At 38.6% G+C, this 20323-nt stretch overlaps 1 protein-coding gene across 5 annotated transcripts in view; it reads left to right on the top strand.

The window, feature by feature from the left end:
* Window positions 1-20323, top strand: part of pikfyve (phosphoinositide kinase, FYVE finger containing) — a 121940-nt gene that overhangs the window by 73334 nt on the left and 28283 nt on the right. For all 5 annotated transcript variants that reach the window (XM_080198392.1, XM_080198394.1, XM_080198393.1 and 2 more), the window contains 10 exons: window positions 1508-1608; window positions 4754-4825; window positions 9436-9607; window positions 9737-9915; window positions 10876-10989; window positions 11076-11184; window positions 11309-11463; window positions 13314-13404; window positions 14578-14638; window positions 16166-16321. In XM_080198392.1, the coding sequence (XP_080054518.1) occupies window positions 1508-1608; window positions 4754-4825; window positions 9436-9607; window positions 9737-9915; window positions 10876-10989; window positions 11076-11184; window positions 11309-11463; window positions 13314-13404; window positions 14578-14638; window positions 16166-16321 (1210 nt within the window). The remainder of the gene's footprint in view (window positions 1-1507; window positions 1609-4753; window positions 4826-9435; window positions 9608-9736; window positions 9916-10875; window positions 10990-11075; window positions 11185-11308; window positions 11464-13313; window positions 13405-14577; window positions 14639-16165; window positions 16322-20323) is intronic.

The raw sequence follows: 20323 nt of genomic DNA, 5'->3' as shown, positions 1-20323 counted from the left end.
AAAAAAAACTGGAAATACGCTTCACATTTGGTAGCGTTTGTGGCGAGAGAAACAGAGTTACTGGGCAGGATTTTTCTGCCCAAGGTCAATGGACTGTTGCTTGGTCTGTGTCCCACCCGCTGCGATTCCTGTGGCAGGCAGACCAGACGGGAAAATTCCACCCAATGTTTCAGAATAATGACCTTTCATTCCTTTTGACTATACACCACCACTATTTTGTCATTACTGTCTCCTGTCTTCCACATCCTTTTTTTCCCCACCTTCCAACCCTTTCACTTGAAGCCTACTACATTTCTAACTTTACCCAGTTTTGATGGAAGATCATTGACCTGAAAAGTTAACACTGTTCCTCTCTCTACATGTGTTGTCTGGCCTGCTGACTATTTCCAGCATTTTTATTTCAGAAACTTCTTTCCTATCTCCTCTACCCTCTCATTCAGCAACAAGTGCAAAGAACTCATGGACTTCTTCATTACAAATATCAAGATCATCAGAGAAGCTGTCTTTGCCCTTTCCCGTAGCTAATTAGGTTAAAATTCCTTTGATGCACTCCCTTGCCGTCACCCTGAATTGGTATCTTCTGATCTATCTCCCCATGTGCTCCCCATGAGACTAATCAACTGCTTCCTCAACTCTTGATCCTGTTACACTGCTGAACACCAAAGTTCTTTCCTATCCCCATGTTAACTGATATTTTTAATAGTTCTCTCTGTCCAGGTTCTGTCCCTCTTTTTAATCTACTGTCATCACACCACTCTTCAAAAAATTGGCTGCTGACCATATCTTTCTTGCAAGATATTGCCTCATATCAAATTTTTCTTCTCCAAAATCCTCGAGCATGTTATTACCTCCTAAATTCAAGCCAATCTTTTCCGGAAAACTCCAATTTTGAACTCCTCCAATCAGGTTTCTGTCTCTGCTTCAGAACATGCTCCTTTCAAAAGCACTAATGAAACTCTTTGCGATAAGGATAAACTATTCCACCTCGTCCTTCCTGACCTGTAAAATTTCCCATATTATTGTTGTGCTCTTCTGACAAACTACTTACGAATATGAGTGTAAAAATATCTTTATTTCACTTGCGCATTAGGAAAAGTTGTGCCAAAAACGTGAGTACTCATAGGGATCAAAATACTTTTAACTAGCTGTACAAAATGTTGCTTGCAATGAAACTGCTTTGGGAGCAGGTATTTTATATTATCAGGAGAAGCAATCATAAACTAGTTTCATACCCACACGTAGAGAAAAGGTCAGTTAATGTTTGGTTCATATAATGACTGACCTGACACTAAAATAATCATGATCAATAAACGTTTGAGTGATAAAGCCCAGGGACCCATTGGATGAATGTGTGGACCAAACAATGGCAGGTTATGAGTTAATCACTGGTATGAGTGAAATGCTTTTTGTATTCAGCGCACGACCATCTGTATGATCCATTAGAATGGATGCAGTGTTTTTGGCATACAAGAGGAATGTGCTGGTCAGATCTATTTTTGTTTTTAAGGTGGACTGTTTGAGCCCTGCAAATCATCAGAAGCTTTGTGTTCTCTTCAGTAGCTCCTCTGTGCAGTCGAGCAATGCACCTAATCCATGCGTTAGTCCGTGGTGAGTAACCATTTTGCCTTGTGATATAAATAGTTGGATAAAACATAACCTATAACTTTGAGGTCTGTACTGGTTATTTTTGTACTGTGTATTTGCACTGCAAAAAAAAATCAGTGCTGTTTGGTCCCCTGCCTCCTCCCGCTTGTCCTTTATTTGACAGCACCCACACATGTTCTTTTTTCCTAATTTTAAATGCAGTTCAAATGTTGGCAATAATGTTTCAATGCAGGAAAAATTGTTGTGGAAATCCTGTTGTCGATAATTGTTTGTTTTTTGCATAACAACGCAGTATGCTATTTGCCATTTCCTTGCAATAAGTTGTTTAATCTATATTGTGAAGTAAGTAACATGGTAAGAACAATTCTTGCAGTATCATTGTACCAGTCATGTATTATAAACATCAAATTTTAAGAAATGTTTGTGTAACGGTGTAAAACTCACCAGCTGACAAAAGTTTCACAAAATGAGAACTGTAGAGCTGAGTGAAAATTGTTATTAAAAATTTTGTTTTTGTCATTTTGGGTGGGTTTTTCCATTCCAGAGACTAAATTTGTCGCAGGCAGGAACCTGGTGTGTGATTCCTGCTGGACAGCGGGGTAGGTTTTGCATCAGAGCTTCCAAATTTCAGTTCGTTATTTGTGCGTCAGTGAGGAGCTTACAGTAGGGTGGGCAATGATTTGTCAGTCCTGCTGTTACCTAATAATGTTAAAGGTTCTGGCACCACATTTGCAGAGCATGTTCATTCTCTGCAGCCCAGGTGTTCTGTGGTTCAGGTTCACAATGACGATAAAGGATTTGAAGCCTCAGCGCCACAGTTCAGTGAGGCCTCCTTGGAGAGACTGCCAGCTGCTCAGCACACTCGGAGGACTGCTGGAGACTAGGCCCTTGCTGAGTCTGAGCCTGATGACAAGCATCTCGGATAAGCTCAGAGAGAAATACTGGAGATGCAATGGCAGGCAGGCAAACATCAGGCAGAATTGTCAGGAACCATCAGTAGAGTGGAATGAAGAATAGAAGAGCCAGTCCATGTTCTGTCTGATGTCATGGCTCCGGCATGAGAATATATCACAGTCTTCATTGGAAGGGTAGCAGCCATCTTGACGACCCAGGTCCAGCATGACACACAGTCTCTGTGGGTTTGGAGCTCTTACCTGCACTTCATCACTCTAGCCATGGGTGTGTTGCAGCAATGGCTAGATGAGAGAGGATTTGAGTCACATTGACATTCCTGGTGTCTCCTCAGAGAGTTGAGGAGGGAGCCTTGAGCGCTTACAAGGAGGAGGAACATCAACAAGACTCCTCAGCGACTACACTCAATATTCTAAGGATGTCCAGCTTCGCCAAAATCCCTTCAGCCATGACCCTATCGATTCCAGCCTTGAGGATGGTGCATCTGTCCCCAGACAAGAGACTCTTAGCAGGCTGGAGCCCTCCAAGCCTCAAGCATTCAGAGGATGCCTTCACCTCTGCTTTGGATGTTGGGGATGCACAAAGACATAGTGGTAGAATAAGAAAAAAATGATGTTCTAAATCCACGATGGTGGCATTGGTGTTCAACCACTATATGTAATATGCATCTTTGTAAGTATGTTTTGCTTTTCTCCCTCAATGCTCCAGGTACTGATTGGCTCTTGCATGTGATTCAATGATCCATATTCTTCCAAGGGTAACATGCTCCCCACCCCCATCCTTTCAAGTATCTCCCATCGTGTCCCTCAGTTCCATGTTGTCTCACTCAGAATCTTACCTAAATAGTTGCCTTCATTTCCACTTAAATGACATGAATAAAGGCAGTTCTTATTATGAACATGACGGTTGGGCCATTCACATGTAGGCCTCGTGTCAGAGCCTTACATTAATATGGTCTAATGAGTATTGTTCTTGGAATGCTCCTGATTATCCTGATGTAGCTGCACTGATATCTATTTATGGTATAAGTTATAGAGAGAGAAGTGGCACAGTGGTTAGCACTGCAGCCTCACAGTGCCACGGACCTGGATTTGATTCTAACTATGAGTGACTGTGCAGAGTTTGCACATTCTGCCTATGTCAGAGTGAGTATCCTCTGGATCTCCAAGTTGTCCCTAGTTCAAAGGTGTATAGGTTAGGTGGATTAGCCATGGTAAGTGGCTTGAGGTTACAGGGATAGGGAGGGGGTGCAGACTAGATGGGCCAAATGGCCTCCTTCTGAACTGTAGGGATTTTATGGGATAATTTATCACCACACACATTGGAATCATTTCAACCAAGTGCATTTTGCAATGGTCTTTGTTTAATGATGCTCTTTTGAAGTGTTGGTGCAGGCTTGATGGACCAAATAGCCTCTTTCTGCACTGTAGAGTTTCTATGCAGGCCTTTGATTAATGTCTAATCTGAAAGGTAGCACCACAAACAAGTGTCACACATAATTCAATATTGCCCTCACGTGTTATCTTAAGTGCTGAAGATTTTGGAATAGGGTTTGAACTGATTGACTTCTGACTCAGGTGACAGCCAAACCATGAAGTGGAGGCATCAATGAAACAATGACTAAAGTACAACCCGCCTGCTTGCACACTCAATTTATGGTGTCAAAAAAGGCCTCTTTTTTTAATGAGAAATATAATGAGCGTAAGTGACATTCTTTCACAAGTTTGAGACATTTCCAATTGCTAGTAAGTTGGTATGAAACATTCGCATTTATGAATAGCAGATGGTATGCATTAACTGTTATCTAAGATTTACTTTCATTTAAAGTTCTTGTAAATTCCCAATGTTATTGAGCATTTCATTAATTCTGTGGTTAGCCTTTCCGAACTCATTTTGATTGGATATAACTTGATCCCACAATATTGAAAAGTTTTAATAAAAGTTTTCCTTGAATCTCCAAGTCAAGATTTAAATGAAAACACGTTTGCCAATAAATTATACAGGATGAATGAAATGATAAATTTACAATTATTTCTCCTTTTTTATAGATCTGAGAAACAATTTATTGTAACACTGTTATGAATTGCTAAACTTAAAAATATTGCTTTGAATTGTTCCAATATGTATTTAAATATGCACCTGTAGAATTACTACTTTAAGTGACTAATTATTTCTGATTTAATTTTATCAAATATGCTTTAATTATTGATCATGGTGGTTGCACTTGCGCTTGTAGGATCGTCACAATGGAGTTTTATGGAAAAAATGATCTAACGTTGGGAATATTTTTAGAAAGATATTGCTTCAGGTGAGTGTGGTGGTTTTCTACCAATTTTACTAATTTGTTTGTTTTATTAACAGATCTACAGATAAATCCAGAATTTAGATTATTTGCATTAAATTCTACATAAAGTCTGTCCTCGAGCACTGAAACTCAAGTTTAGCAGCAAGATTAACGTTCTTAAAATAGTGCCTGAAACTGAAGTTGCACTGGTCCAATATCCTGTTTGTGTGCTTAGTTCCCTTTTTTAAACAAAAAGCTATGATTATACAGCATCCAGCATGCTCATCTACATACTTGTCTTCAAAGTGTGTAGTAATCAGTTTTAACATTACTACTTTGACTACAATAAATTGACAGTTTATAGCAATATCAAATATATCATTGAGAAGCATTCTGACCAGAATAGATATTGAAACGGGGAAAAATCTTTTGTTTTTGGAATTCCATTTCAGTTTAATCTGGCAATAATCTTGGATAAGGCACGTATAAAATAAGATCTGTTCTCTCTCCATAGATGCTGTCAGACCTACTGAGATTTTCCAGAATTGTATGTTTTTTCAGGTCCCAGCGTCTGTAGGAATTTACCTTTATAAAATTAATTTGCCTCACTTGTGAACGCAGATTTGCAGCAAAAATGAAAGACCTGCCTTTGTATTGTCATATACAGCATGCTGCAAATGTTACTGATGTGGAGACTGTATTTATAACAAATTCAAAATTGTAACTGATTTTTGCTGCTTATGTCACCTTTATCTGGAGCCAAGTGAGAAGAAACCCAACTCTGTGACAGATCACCCCTTCAGGTCCCATTAATGAGCCATACTTTTTTGTCACCTCCAACTAGTGGGAATGACAGAGAAGTAAGTTTGCGCACAAATTGGAGACGTACAAAACAATAAAGTAGCAACAATGAAGGGCTTCAATTGTCCTAATACAGACTGGGATTGCAATAGTATAAAAGGCAAAGAAGGGGAAGAGTTCTTGAAGTGCTTTCTTGATTAGTATGTTCCAAGCCCAACAAGACAGGAAACATTGCTGGCTCTGTTCTGGGAATGAGGTAGTTTGAGTGGAGCAAGTGTTAGAGGAACATTTGGGGAACAGTATATCATTAGTGGAAAAGGACAAGGAACAATTTGAAGTGCAAGTACTTAATTGTAGGAGAGCCAATTTCAGAGAATGGGTATGTCCTGGGAAAATTAGAATCAAAGATTGTCAGATGAAACTGTAATGGAACAATAATCCACCTTTTAAAGAGAAGATGTATTAGACACAATATGAGGGGGGAAAGGAAAAGCAATCAAAGCCAGAACTCCCTGAATGAAGAAATTGAGAGAGGGTACGTTGAAACTGAAAAAGGGTGTGCACGGCAGTTGTGAAGTTAATACTATAAGGCTGAGTATTGAAAATTAAAAGAGGAAATGAAAAATTAAATGGGAGACCGAAAGAGTATGAGAAGAGACTGACAATTAATGTGAGAAGGAATCTAAACAGGCTTCCATTGATATAGAAATAGCAAAATATTGTAAGAGGTGTGAAACCAATTGGGGAAAGAGGATCGATGTATGGAGGAGAGGCACAATTGGAATACCAAGTGAGTACTTTGTATCCGAGACATAGAGAGACAGAGATGTGCAGCATGGAAACAGCCTGTTTCCTGACCTGCTGACCAGGTTTCCTAAACTAAACTAGCCCCATTTGCCCGTGTTTGGCCCACATCCTTCTAACCTTTCCCATTTATGTACCTATCCAAGTGTATTTTAAATGTTATAATTGTACCCTCTCCTGCCACCTCATCAGATGCTAACATCATTGAGAGGAGGTCGGTGAAACATTGAGTGAGCTAAAAATTTATCAAGAGCAGTATTGGAAAGTCCAGCTGCCCTTAAAGTTGATGCATCAGAGGAATATGAAGGGTGTCTGAGTGGAAATCAGGGAGGCACTGGCCATGATCCTCCAATCCTGTGTAGAAGCAGGGGACTGCCATAGGATTGGAAAATTCCAAGTGTTACACCGTTGTTCAAAAAAGCAAGTAAGGATAAACCTAGAAACTGCAGACCCATCAATGGTGGGAAAACTGATAGACGGAATCTGGGGCAAAATTAACAGTTCCTTGGATAGATGCAGATTAATTAAAGAAAACCAGCACAGATTTATTATGGAAAAATTGTGCATAACTTGGTTGAGTTCTTTGAAGCAAAGGAGAGTGTTGATGTTCATCGTGTACACAGACTTCCAAAATGAGTTTGATAAGAGTGCCGCATAATGGGCTTTCCAGAAAAGTTGAAACCAGTATGATAATATAAAAGCAAAATATTGTGGATGCTAGAATTTGAAACAAAAACAGTAAATGCTGGAAAATCTCAGCAGATCTGACAGCATCTGTGGAGAGAGAAAAGTGCCAGTGTTTCAAGTCAGGTTGATTCTTTGTCAGACCTGCTAAGATTTTCCAGCATTTTCTGTTTTTGTGTAGAATATAAGGAAAGTGGCAGCACGGAAATAAGGTTGATTGAGTGACAGAAAACAATATTGGTGAATGATTGTTTATTGGGTGTAAGTAGGGTTCCCCAATGATCAGTACTAGGACCACTGCTTTTCTTTCCCTACATTAATGACTATAAAGTGGGTGCATAGGCTGCAATTTCAGAATTTGCACATGGCACAACTTGTAAATATTGTGAACTGTGAAGAGATAGTGGTACCAGGAGGGTATAGGCCACTGGAATAGACACATGTGGCAAATGAAATTTAATGTAGAAAAATGTTACAATTTGTTAGGAAGGATGAGGAGAATCGATCTGCAGTGAAAGGTACAATTCTAAAAGGGGTGTAGCAAAATGGGCACAAATTATCAAAGGTGTAGAGCAAGTTGAGAAATTGGTTTTAAAAGATACTTAGGTTTAAAAGTAAGAAAATTATGATGAACCTTTGTAAAACACTGGTTTGACCTCCAACTGGTGTATTAAGTTCTATTCTGTGCACTACACTTTGGAAAGGATGTGAAGACAAAAAAGCTTTTTGAGAATGGTTCCAGATGAGGGACTTCAGTTATGTGGATAGTTTTGGGATGCTGGGTCTGCTTGTCTTGGAGGAGATTTGGTAGAAATTTTCTAAATCATGGTGGCTCTGGACAGAGAGAACTTGCTTTTATTGAAAGAAATGTCAAGGATCAGAGATTTTAAATGATGGATTGAACATTTAATGGAAAAGAACGTTTTTATACAACAATTGGTTAGAACCACAAATACATTGCATGAGATTATGGTTGAGGTAGATAAGTCTTGATTTTCAAAAATGAATTTTAAAAATGCTTTGCTACTGGGGAAGGGCAGTGAATTAGATTAGCTCAGTTACTTCTGTGGAGAGCTGATGGAGACACATGCCATATCCCATTGATGCGACCAGTTTATTACTCACCACGTTCTTCACACCCTACGGATGATCTAATATGCAATGAAACAGGATATTCCTGTGTTGATGTGACCATCAAAATTACAACTAGAAAGCAGTTAATCATGATTGAATAAAATAACTTGCATGATTATATGCATTTTTTGGGTTTTGCTTAATGATACCTTATTATGGAGCTCAAATTAATAGCCAACATAATTCTAGTGTTGGTGACCTAAAATTTGTGATTAAATTGTCTGTAAATGGCTGTAAATTCAGAATTGCTCCAGTGATTGACAGGATTCTCGAATGTAAATTGTAACCAACAAATTTCAGCTATTTTTACAACTCTTCAATTAGCTTAGTTTGCGTTGTTATAGATATCCTCAAGTATTTAGTCCTACAAGTAACTGTTGCGTGCTCATGAACACTTCTGCCCGTGGCGTCTATTCATTGCTCAGCTGATACTGATACCTCATAAATTCAGTGATTCTTGAGTTTAGATCTTAATTAGTTTTAGTCTATCACTCATACTGAAGTATGATATGATTGATTTGTTCTTGTGTGTGTTTGAAATTTTAAAACATTGCATTTTGATGCAAAATCAATAGTTTGATTGTTTTCTTTTTACTTTTACAGCACTCATATGTATTGTTGCAAGTTCTGGTTTAAGAGCTCACCAGTGTTTTAGTGAGGTTATTTGGTGGTTTAAGTTAATGGTTGCAGATTCTGAATTCATTGAAAAGTGAATTTTATGCACTTGAATTGAATTCAAGTGCATAAAATAACAAGTGCAAGAAATATTAGTTTATTGAACAATGTATATACAACACATCAAACATTTGTAATAGCTGATAGGCCAGGATGATTGGCATGGTTTGCTTACGTTACAATAAATTATTAAACTTTACATCATAAATTTAAGTGATTACTAGAATTAGAAATTTATTTAATAGAAATGAGGGATTACTGGTTTGCGTACATATCATTTGATTACTGAATTAAGTTGCACCATTTCTGACTTCAATCCTTGTTAAACAGACACAACTGAACTTTTTTTTAAGCATACTTGAAAACATTTAATGCTATGCAGTTTTATGAAAAAGTTGACAATCACAGAATGGGATCTTGAAATACTAACAAAGTCCTAAATATCAAAGGATAAAAATGAATGATGAATCATAAAACCTTTATGACTTTAAATATTTAATGTATATATATTTCTATATTTTGGGTTTTTTTTGCAGACCCTCCTATCAGTGTCCAAGCATGTTCTGTGAAACACCTATGGTGCATCATATACGCCGTTTTGTGCATGGTAATGGCTGTGTACAAATTGTATTAAAAGAGCTGGATTCTCCTGTTCCTGGTTATCAACACACAATCTTAACATACTCTTGGTGCAGAATATGTAAACAGGTACATCAGCATAATCACTCATTGAAGATAACCATTTCATAAAGTTAAATAGTATTCTGCCAGATTTTAGTGCAGTGTGTGTAGATTTATATTTTTGCAGTACGTATCATGTATTGTGTATTCTTGCAGGTGACTCCAGTGGTTCCACTCTCCAGGGATTCTTGGTCCATGTCCTTTGCCAAGTACTTAGAGTTAAGATTCTATGGCCATCAGTATACCCGTAGAGCAAATGCAGAACCTTGTGGTCACTCTATGCATCATGATTATCACCAGTATTTCTCCTACAATCAGATGGTTGCATCTTTCAGGTAAATAAAAGAGACTGCTCTATTCTATATTGGTATGTTGTGCTCATTATCAAGGTTTCTTAATCAAAGTTTACCTTAATGAAACTTCTTAGAATGTTTAGGAAACTGTATATATATGCACACAAATAAATAAAATATATATAAAATTATATATTATAAATATATATATACTTTTAATGCTGAAAAGATGATTTCTCATAATGGAAGATGTAAAATGTTCCTATTAAAGTTTCATGCCAATCATGTGAACAAGCACATTCAGGAATTAACTCGCGTATGGATACAAGTTTCATTTATTCATTTTTGTCCTGTGATTTTTGCTACTTGATGTGCTTTGTCAATAACTTGTGATGCACCACATCTTTTGTTCAGAGTGATTACTGGCCTGATGTGACCTGACTTATTAATTGCCTACAAAATATGATAGCTGTATAATTACCCAATCTTCTGATATTGAGGCGAGTGGTGGCATCCTAGTTAATTTCAATATCTTGTAAAGAATGGGAATTGACTGCTCATCCTGAATTTCTAAAGCTTCAGTAAAAGGTCCTTGTGAACAGATTAGAATTGTAATGAAGAATCATAGAACCATAGCATTCCTACAGTGCAGTAGGAGGCTATTTGGCCCACCAAAGTTGAAAGGACCCAAATTCACTGTTTTGTTCCAGCCAGAAAGGGTAACAGTATGAGAGGAAATTGGAATGCACCCCTTCCACCTAATGTTAACAAGGAATGACCATTTTCTAAAAATATTTCTACTCACCAACTAAAATCCTGACTTCAAATGGAAATTACAAAATATAATTTCTATGTTCAGCTTATTTATTTTTCCTGTTTTTTTGAGTGAATTACTTTAGTGGAATAATTGCATGTTTGCATAATTTTCCAGCTACTAATTTTGCAACTGATTTGTTATTTCTGTCGTTGATTGACAAATATATTAACTTTCTGTTCTACCAGTTTTGCCCCCATCAGGATGCTTGAAATTTGCCTTCCACCACTAGAAATATACATCAAACATCAAATGCCGTCAAAGCAATTGATTATTCAAGATTTGAAGGATTTTTCGCAAAAGTAAGTTTGAACCCAAATTGGTAAACAATTGCTCTCTGGATAGTTTGATTAAGATGATTACTAACAAAAAATCTGCTATTATTCAGGGTATCACAAATCTATTCAGCAGTAGATGATCGCCTTGTGTCCCTGAAAACCGATACCTTCAACAAAACAAGAGAAGAAAAAATTGAAGATTTGTTTGCACAAAAAGAAGTAACTATCTTTTTCACACCAGTTTGATCATATCATGTGTAAAATAATGCTCAAAATCTTGCCAACTTCCTTATAATTGAAATAATTCATTCTGGAGGCTGAAATGTTTTATCTGTTGACACAGATGGAAGAGGCAGAGTTTCGAAACTGGTTTGAGAAAACTCAGGCAAGATTAATGTCCTCCCCAATCGACAACCCTCAACAGTTGCTATTTGTGGATGATTGCCTAATTACCAAGAAACAGAATCTGTGTGAACTATTGCAGGCTTGGAATAACAGGTGCGGTTGAGGTTTCTGTGATCACTTCAAATATTTGTATATCGATAGTGATGGATTTTAATAGCAGACAATTGTGTTATGTATAGTGACAAAGGTTAGTCATGCCATAGTAGGAATGTGATGATTACATCATGAAACACCAGGTTAGACCAGATAAATTTGAAAAGTGATAATCAATAACTAAAGGTAATTACAGCCTGCTACTTACAAGGTATGTTGTATGTCATCATGCCACCTGATTATTACAATAAGATTAAAATAATATTTAATTGACAAATGTCTATGACAATTTATCAATGATTTGGAAGAGGGGGCTGAAGGGTGGGTTAGTAAATTTGCTGATGACACCAAGATTGGTGGAGTAGTGGATGAGGTGGAGGGCTCTTGCAGGCTGCGAAGAGACATTGATAGGATGCAAAGCTGGGCCGAAAAGTGGCAGATGGAGTTTAACCCTGATAAGTGCAAGGTGATTCATTTTGATAGGACAAACTTGAATGCAGATTACAGGGTCACCGCAGGGTTCTGAGGAATGTGGAGGAATAGAGAGATCTTGGGGTTCATATCCACAGATCTCTGAAGGTTGCCACTCAAATAGATAGAGCCGTGAAGAAGGCTTATAGTGTATTAGCGTTTATTAACAGAGGGTTTGGGTTTAGGGCCCGTGGGGTTATGCTGCAATTATACCAGATGTTGGTGAGACCACATTTGGAATATTGTGTTCAGTTCTGGTCACCTCACTATAAGGAGGATGTGGAAGCATTGGAGAGAGTGTAGAGGAGATTTACCAGGATGCTGCCTCGTTTGGAGGGTAGGCCTTATGAGGAAAGGTTGAGGGAGCTGGGGCTTTTCTCTTTAGAACAGAGGGGGATGAGAGGTGACTTAATAGAGGTTTATAAGATGATAAGAGGGATAGATAGAGTGGACGTGCAGAGACTATTTCCTCCGATGTTACCTGGGGGCATAACTAAAAGGTTCATAGTGGAAGATTGAGGAAGGATGTCTGAGGTAGATTCTTCACTGAGTGTGGTTGGGGTGTGGAATAGATTGCCTGATGTGATAGTGGAATCGGACACTTCAGGAACTTTCAAGGGCTATTGGATAGGCGCATGGAGCGCACCAGAATGATAGGGAGTGGGATAGCTAGATTTTGGGTTTGGACATAGCTCAGCACAACGTTGAGGGCCGAAGGGCCTGTACTGTTCTATGCTCTATGTCTAATTTAATTGATGCAATTACTAAAAGTTTGGTATGTCTTAATTTGCATTAAAGGTTCATTTTTTTAAATTTTCTCATGGGATTGAGCATCGCTGGCAAAACCAGCATTTGTTGCCCATCCCTAATTGCTCTTCAACTGAGTGACTTGCTCAGCCATTTCAGAGGCCAGTTAAAAGTCAACCACATTACTGAGAGCCTGGAGTCACATGCAGGCCAGACCAGGGAAGGATAGCAGATTTCCATCCTTGAACGACATTAGTGAACCAGATGAATTTTCACTATAATTGATGTTAGTTTCATGGGTGAAAATCTTCTGGCCTCTCTTGGTGAGATCTTCTAGTCCCACCAAAGTCAGTGGATGTTTGAATAGCTCACCACACCTGCAGTGGGCATATAAAATCCTGACTTATAATTATCATCATTGAGACTGGCTTTCAATTCCAGATTTTTTTTTTAATGAATTTGAATATAAATTCCACCTTGGTGAAATTTGAACCCATGTCTCCATAATATTAGCATGCACTAATGAATCGTTAGTCCATTGACACTACTATCTCCTCATTTAGGGATAACAAAATAGATACTGTTAAATTTTGTAGTACAGCACCGGTATTTTTAAAAATCGTTTCTTGTAGGCTACAGGATCTATTTCAACAAGAGAAAGGACGGAAGCGACCAACAGTACCACCAAGTCCAGGCAGATTGAGATCAACTGAAGAAACCAAGGTATTCAATTTCTTGATTGATTGAGTTAATATGAATACATTAATAAGCACTCAGTTCCTAGTTTATTGAGGTTCTTTACTGACCCCAAAAAGTTGTTGCCAGCAATGCAATAGTGATTTTTCTGAATTTGAGACTGAGATTCCCATTAATAAAAAACTAAAATATTGCAGGTACTGGAAATCTAAAATAAAGATGGGAAATGCTGAAATACTCAGCAGTAAAATGCATTCATATTTCAGGTCAGTGACTTGATTAAAAGGTCATCGACCTGAAGGGCTAACTGTTTCCCTCTCTGAAGATTCTGCCAGACCCACCGAGTATTTCCAGAATTGTCTAATTTCACACGTCTCATCCTTACTTTCCAATGATTGGAGTAGCTGAAGGATTTTTCGATGTATCTTGCATCATGCGGAATTTCTTTAAACAGTCCCACTTCCAATGGGTTGTTTCCCTTTTTTTTACTTAGTTGTATTGTTCAGCAACTGTCAAAGGCCTTTTCCCTCTGTCTTCTGGAAATTCTCAAATGAGTTCTAGCAGTAAAGCCAACATTAGTTATTTCTTCTCCTGGCTTCACTAGGACTCATCTTCCAATTTCATACCTGAACGCTAAGTCTTACCCTGAGCTCCCTGTCCATTGTTACAACTTCCAGAGTCATCTGTTTCACCTTAAATTGAAAGAGTTTGAACATAACCATCTTATAACCTCATATTCGTAACACTTCTATTGAACATACTGTTGACCTGATTATCTGTGGATCTTAAAAACATTTATTTTTGGATCTTAAAAACATTTATTTTTGCTTCCTTTTCATAGAATTCCAATAGTGCAGAAGTAGGCTACTTGGCCCCTCTACACCAACTCTTCAAGAGCGTTTAACTGGGGCCCTATCCCCATATCCCCATTTATTAACCCTGCTGATCCCCCTAACTTATGCATACTCGGTCACCAAGGGGCAATTTAGCATGGCCAATCAGTTTAACCTGCACATCTTTGAGCTGTGGAAGGGAGCCGAGTACCTGGTGTAAACGCACACAGACACGGGGAGAACATGCAACTCCGTACAGTCACCCAAGGCTGGAATTGAATCCAGGTCCCTGGGGCTGTGAGGTAGCAGTGCCAACCATTGTGCCACTGTGCATTGTTTAATGGCTTGTCATTGTTGTCTTTCACAGAGCAATGTACTGGATGCTTCTCCACGCAATTCTTCTTCAGGATTACCGAATGGAGACAAAGGTTGTATGGTCATTTTCAAAATCTGATCAGTTTATAAAATCCTTATTGTGTCTGAACTTAAAACAAGTACCACAATCAACACAGATTTTTCAAATCTGATTTTATTTGTTTTGGTTTGTTATTGTCACACGTATTAGTATACAATGAAAAATTTTATTTCTTGCACACTATACAGACAAAGCATACAGTGCATAGGGAAGGAAACGAGAGAGCAGAATGTAGTATTACAGTTATAGTTAGGGTGTAGAGAAAGATCAATTTAATGCGAGTTAGGTCCATTCAAAAGTTTGATAGCAGCAGGAAAGAAGCTGGTCTTGAATTGATTGATACGTGATCTCAGATTTTTGTAACTTTTTCTTGACAGAAGAAGGTGAAAGAAAGAATTTCCGGGGTGTATGGGGTTCTTTGTGTATACAAAAGGTTGTGAGATCACCTTTTTGTCTGTTCCCAAAACATCTTCAATGTGATCTGAAACTGAGTTGTATTGTGTTCACTATAGAATGAATATCTCAGCTTTTCTGAGGCAGCAGGAAGTATAGTTAGTGGATGGGAGACTGGTTTGAGTGATGGACTGGGCTTCATTTGCCACCCTTTGTAGTTTCTTATGACCTTGAACAGAGCAGGAGCCATAGCAAGTTGTGATACAATCAGAAAGCATGTTTTCTATGTTGCATCTGTAAAAGTTGGTGAGAGTCGTAGCGGACATGCCAAGCTTCCTTGGTCTCTTGAGAAAGTAGAGGCATTGGTGGGCTTTCATAACTATAGTGTCCACATGTTCAAATACAACTTTCTAGTCTGTTGTTGTTTGGTAAAGATTGCCTGAGACCTAGATTTGGAAGGTTGAAGTGTAAATTTAATTGACAACTAAACTGCCCAAAAGTTATTCATATTTATGTGTGAAGTAAAATTTTTCTGAATTGTTGTATTCCCATTTTCACCATCAATTTCTTTCGGGTGGAAAGAATGGGAAGGTTCCCCTTGGCATGATCTACTATCTGTGCCAGCATGTGTTTTGCCTTATTTCTGTTTTTTAACTGGCCAAAGTTGTTCACTTTCTTGGTTTCCTCCTATCGGAAACCTCCTCCCCTTTGCTTGGCAATAATTCACAGTGACATATTTACACTAACTGTCATTGAGAATTGAGGGTGCACATGTATGTTTTATTGCATGACACAAAGTTTTGTGTATACAAAAGGTTGTGAGACCACCTTTTGGTCTGTTCCCAAAACATCTTCAATGTGATCTGAAACTGAGTTGTATTGTGTTCACTATAGAATGATTATCTCAGCTGTCTTTTCCTCTATTATGCAGTGATATATATGCACTTTTAAATGAAATGTGTACTTAGTTATTAGATGGAAAAAATCTGCAAGCATAAGTTGAACCTCATTATTTTGATTTTTTTTTATTTTGAGCGTTTCAAAGTAATTTGCAAATGTAATAAAAGAGTTGATGAAACTTAGCACTAGCTTTTGTGATCTCAAACTTTTGTAACTGTTGTGATGAAAAATAAATTCTGTTTTACAGAAGATCGCTTATTGACTAGTATGGCAGCTAACTCTACAAACAATACCAACTCCCAGTTACCCTCCTCTCCTGATGTATGCACAGAGCAACTGTCTGCTGGGCCCAATATTCCAACAGTGTCCATTATCAGTGACCAAGATACCAACAATGCTGAAGGTAAGTAATTCATAAATTCCTTTGCTGTGTCAGTGACATGAATAAGGAATAAAAACAAAAACCTGCTGGAAACTTGCTTTCATGATGGTGTTCCTCAATTCTTTTGTTTTCTCTCTAAACAGTTCTATTTCCTCTCCTGTTTGTGGTCTTTTATATTTAAGAGATTGGCTGAATAGGCTGCCTCGGTCACTTTGAGATGTTGTTCAGGTGACAGCAGTTCTTCTACCTGCTTCTCTAGAATGCTACTCATTACACTTTTGGAACTTCTCCATTTGGCAGTCAATTTGATGCAGTAATTCAGCACTGTACAAAAAGGAATATGCCCCCCAACATTCAGGCCAAGTACCCAGTTCACTTTTAAGTAAAACCTTTCTTTTTTCTTGATCCCCATGCATCTTCATTGATTCATCAGCCAACGTGAAATTGGGTCCTATTTCAATGCAAAAACAAACAAGCCAGCTTCACTTTGAATTTGTAGTGGATCTTTAAAGTTTCATCTGATTACATAAAGTGACAAGCCAAATCTTTAACGTTATTTTCAGCTGTTTTATGGGCCCGGGAACTGCAAAGCCTCTAATGAGAACTTGGCAGGTGGGCTAGTTAACAAGGGAGGAATTTTCATGAAATAAGGGAATGCATTTATGTGTTCATGTTGGTTAAAGTAGCAAAAGAATCAGGACAGAATTTTCCCAAAAATGACCGTATCATTTTGGGGTGAGAATGGACGCTTGTCCGACGGGAATCAGATCACAATCACCTCGCACTTAGTCATTTTTAGAAGAGTTTTTTCTGGTTTGAAACGGAGAAATATTTTGGAATTTAGCCTTTTTATCTTTTATTAAGTTCATGTTCAATAGCCTTGGCTTATTTTTACTTTCCCTTTGCTAAAATCACTTATTGTGTAACTAAGTTGCTCACCATGTTTGATGGTAAAAACAGGTTGAGCTTTGTAAATTCTTAAGTTTAAAAACAAATTGGCAAAACCTTCAATAATATTGACTTCATACTTTTTAATTATGAATTCTTTTCACGCTCTGCATATTTGTATTGCTATGGCTCAGAACTTCTGACCTCCAAATGGCTGTACCTCAAAGGTACCCTCCCCAAAATGGGCTCAGGACCTCTTAAGTCCCAAAGCACTAAGTGGGATTTGCCTGGGACATTTGGATTCAAATGGGTAATTCCCTTGTGCCTGAAACTCCCTGAAATTCTGAATTAAGGTTGGAGTGTTTTGTTTTACTCATTCATGGGATGTGGGTTTTGCTGGCTAGGCCAGCATTTATCACCTTTCCCGAATTACCCTTGAGAAATTGGTGGTGAGTTGCTTTCCTGAACCGCTGCAATCCATGTGGTGTAGGTACTCCCACAGTGCTGTTCCACAGGAGGAGTTCCAGGATTTTAACACAGCGCCAATGAAGGAATGGCAGTATATTTCCAAGTCAGGATGGTGAGTGGCTTGCAGGAGAGCTTCCAGGTAGTGGTTTTCCCATGTGTCTGCTGCTCTTGTCCTTCTAGAATATAGTATCTGTGATTTTGGAAGATGTTGCCTTAGGATCCTTGGTGAGATCTTGCAGTGCATCTTTTGGGTGGCGCACATGGCTGTCACTGTGCATTATTGGTGAAGGGAATGATTGTTTGTAGATGGAACGCCAATCAAATGCAGTGCTTTGTCCTCGATGGTATTGAGCATCTTGAGCGCTGTTGGAATTGCATTCATCCAAGTGGAGAATATTCCATCACGCTTCTGACCTGTATCTTTTAGATGGTGGCAGGCTTAGGGGAGTCAAGAGATGAGTTGCTCACCACAGGATTCTTAACCTCTGATCTGTTCTTGTACTTATAGTATAGCTTTTATGAATCTTATATAAACATACGATTTAACTGGTTTGATTACTGAGACATGAACACAGTAGGCAGAATTTTTATTTTCCATTAATAAGAACATAAGAAATAGGAGCAGGAGTAGGCCATCCAGCCCTTCGAGCCTGCCCCGCCATTCAATAAGATCATGGCTGATCTGTTGTGTCTCAGTTCCACAGTCCCGCCCTCTCCCCATAACCCTTAATCCCCTCGCTTATCAAAAACCCACCAACCCGCGTCTTAAAAGTATTTAGCGAGGCAGCCTCCACCACCTCAACGGGCAGAGAATTCCAGAGATTCACCATCCTTTGAGTGAAGAAGTTCCTCCTCAACTCCGTTCTAATCCGCTCCCCCCCCCCTTTTTCTTGAGGCTGTGCCCCCTAGTCCTGCTGTCCTTTCTGAGTGGGAAGAGCCTCTCCACCTCTATCCTATCCATCCCATTCATCATCTTATACGTCTCAATGAGATCTCCCCTCATTCTTCTAAACTCTAACGCGTACAAGCCTAGTTTATTCAGCCTCTCCTCATAGCTCAACCCCCTCAACTCTGGTATCAGCCTAGTAAACCTCCTCTGCACTCCCTCCAAGGCCAAAATATCCTTGCGTAAGTACGGCAACAATAATTAATAACCAATAGTTGGAAAAAAGAGCAATTGGTGGGGATCTGTTTTAATTGAAGGATTCAGTTGATAATTTATATATGTAATCTCAACTAAACTATGTTTATGTAATTTGATGTATTTGTCCTTCTAAGTGTTCGCAGTCTTGTGTCTCTGGACCAAATAAAAGGATGCAAAATAAGTAATAATGAAAGTTTTCCAGTACAGCCTGTAATTTCGTTAAAGAAGCTTGTAATGCAGTAAATTGACAAATTTGTGTTTCTGCATCCTGTCAATGCCCTACTCATTTTACTAGAACCAATGATTTTAGTTTTTGTGGGCTGTCGTGGATAATAAAATGCTATGTTCAAGTAAAGTAATTTATTGATTCACTTGGCTTGTTGAACAGCAAGAAATAGCCTGGAGGCAAAGAACTCATCCTACATCTTTAGTTCACTTTTGTGAAATAGTTCTTTTCGGTAGAAATTTCCCGAAGGCTTGGGGATAAGGGCTACAGGGGGGTAGAACAAGAGTACAGTCGAGACTTTGACATTCTTCAATCTCCTTGTGTTTACATGGTTGCAGACAGGAGGAAGATTAATTTAAACAACTCTGATTTCTTCTCACTACCTGTCTGTAAACAAAAAGATGTTTTGATTTCATGTGAGGGTGTATTTTCCTCAACCCTTCAGTTTAGTGTGATCCAATCCTCTGTTAATAGTCCCAGAGCAAACTCAAGATAAAGTAAAGTAAGAGAGTTGGTTTATTTCGCCACACGCACGCAAACACCGTAGGAAGGGATTTTGCAACATTTTTGCATTCATACAATTAGAGGAATAAAGGAAAGAAAGAGATTCAGGGAAAGACCATTATAAAAATAAGAGCTGTGGTTTCATGTAAGACCAGAATCAAAAATTCAATGGCATATTCTTTTAGTGTGTTGCAGGATGACTGTTGCAAGGTGATCTGTCTTTCCACAGTAAAGGGCTTCCACAATGGAAGAAGGCACTTCATGATGAATTTGTCTTGAAGGCACAGATACAGAGGCTGTACCTCTGTATCCTTGGCTAAGCCCCACCATGGGTTTCCTGGCAACGTGGAACAGAAATCCCATTGATAGTGGCAGGAACTTCTTTTTCCTGTCAATGGCAGGCTGTCTGTGCTGCTGCAAAATACACCATGAGGAACATGAAAAATCCCACCCAGAAGTCTCAAATGTACCCTTGTTCTACCCCCCTGCAGCCCTTATCCTCAAGCCAATGAGAAATTTCTACAGTTGCAGTAGTTCACAGTATCGATGAGTGCTTGGCATTTAGCTGGACAGAGCTCTTTTTGCTGCTATTTGTTTGATGGTACAATGGTAGACAGCTGGATTCGGTTCCACGGTAATATGACAGATTCAAGCAGCACGGGGGATGTCAAGTGACAGACCTCCCACTAATTCTCTTACATTTTAGGTAAAGGATCTATTTTCCCACATCTGGTATTCTGAGGTATTGGCTGCTTTCAAAATGTTAAGGGTGTTGGTGTGTTTCTTTGGAATG

This window comes from Carcharhinus amblyrhynchos, chromosome 11 (genome assembly GCF_965287045.1).
Source record: "Carcharhinus amblyrhynchos chromosome 11, sCarAmb.v2.hapA, whole genome shotgun sequence".
NCBI classification, from domain to species: Eukaryota; Metazoa; Chordata; class Chondrichthyes; order Carcharhiniformes; family Carcharhinidae; genus Carcharhinus; species Carcharhinus amblyrhynchos.
Note: the sequence above shows the minus strand (reverse complement) of the source record. Positions and strands in the feature narration are given on the sequence as shown.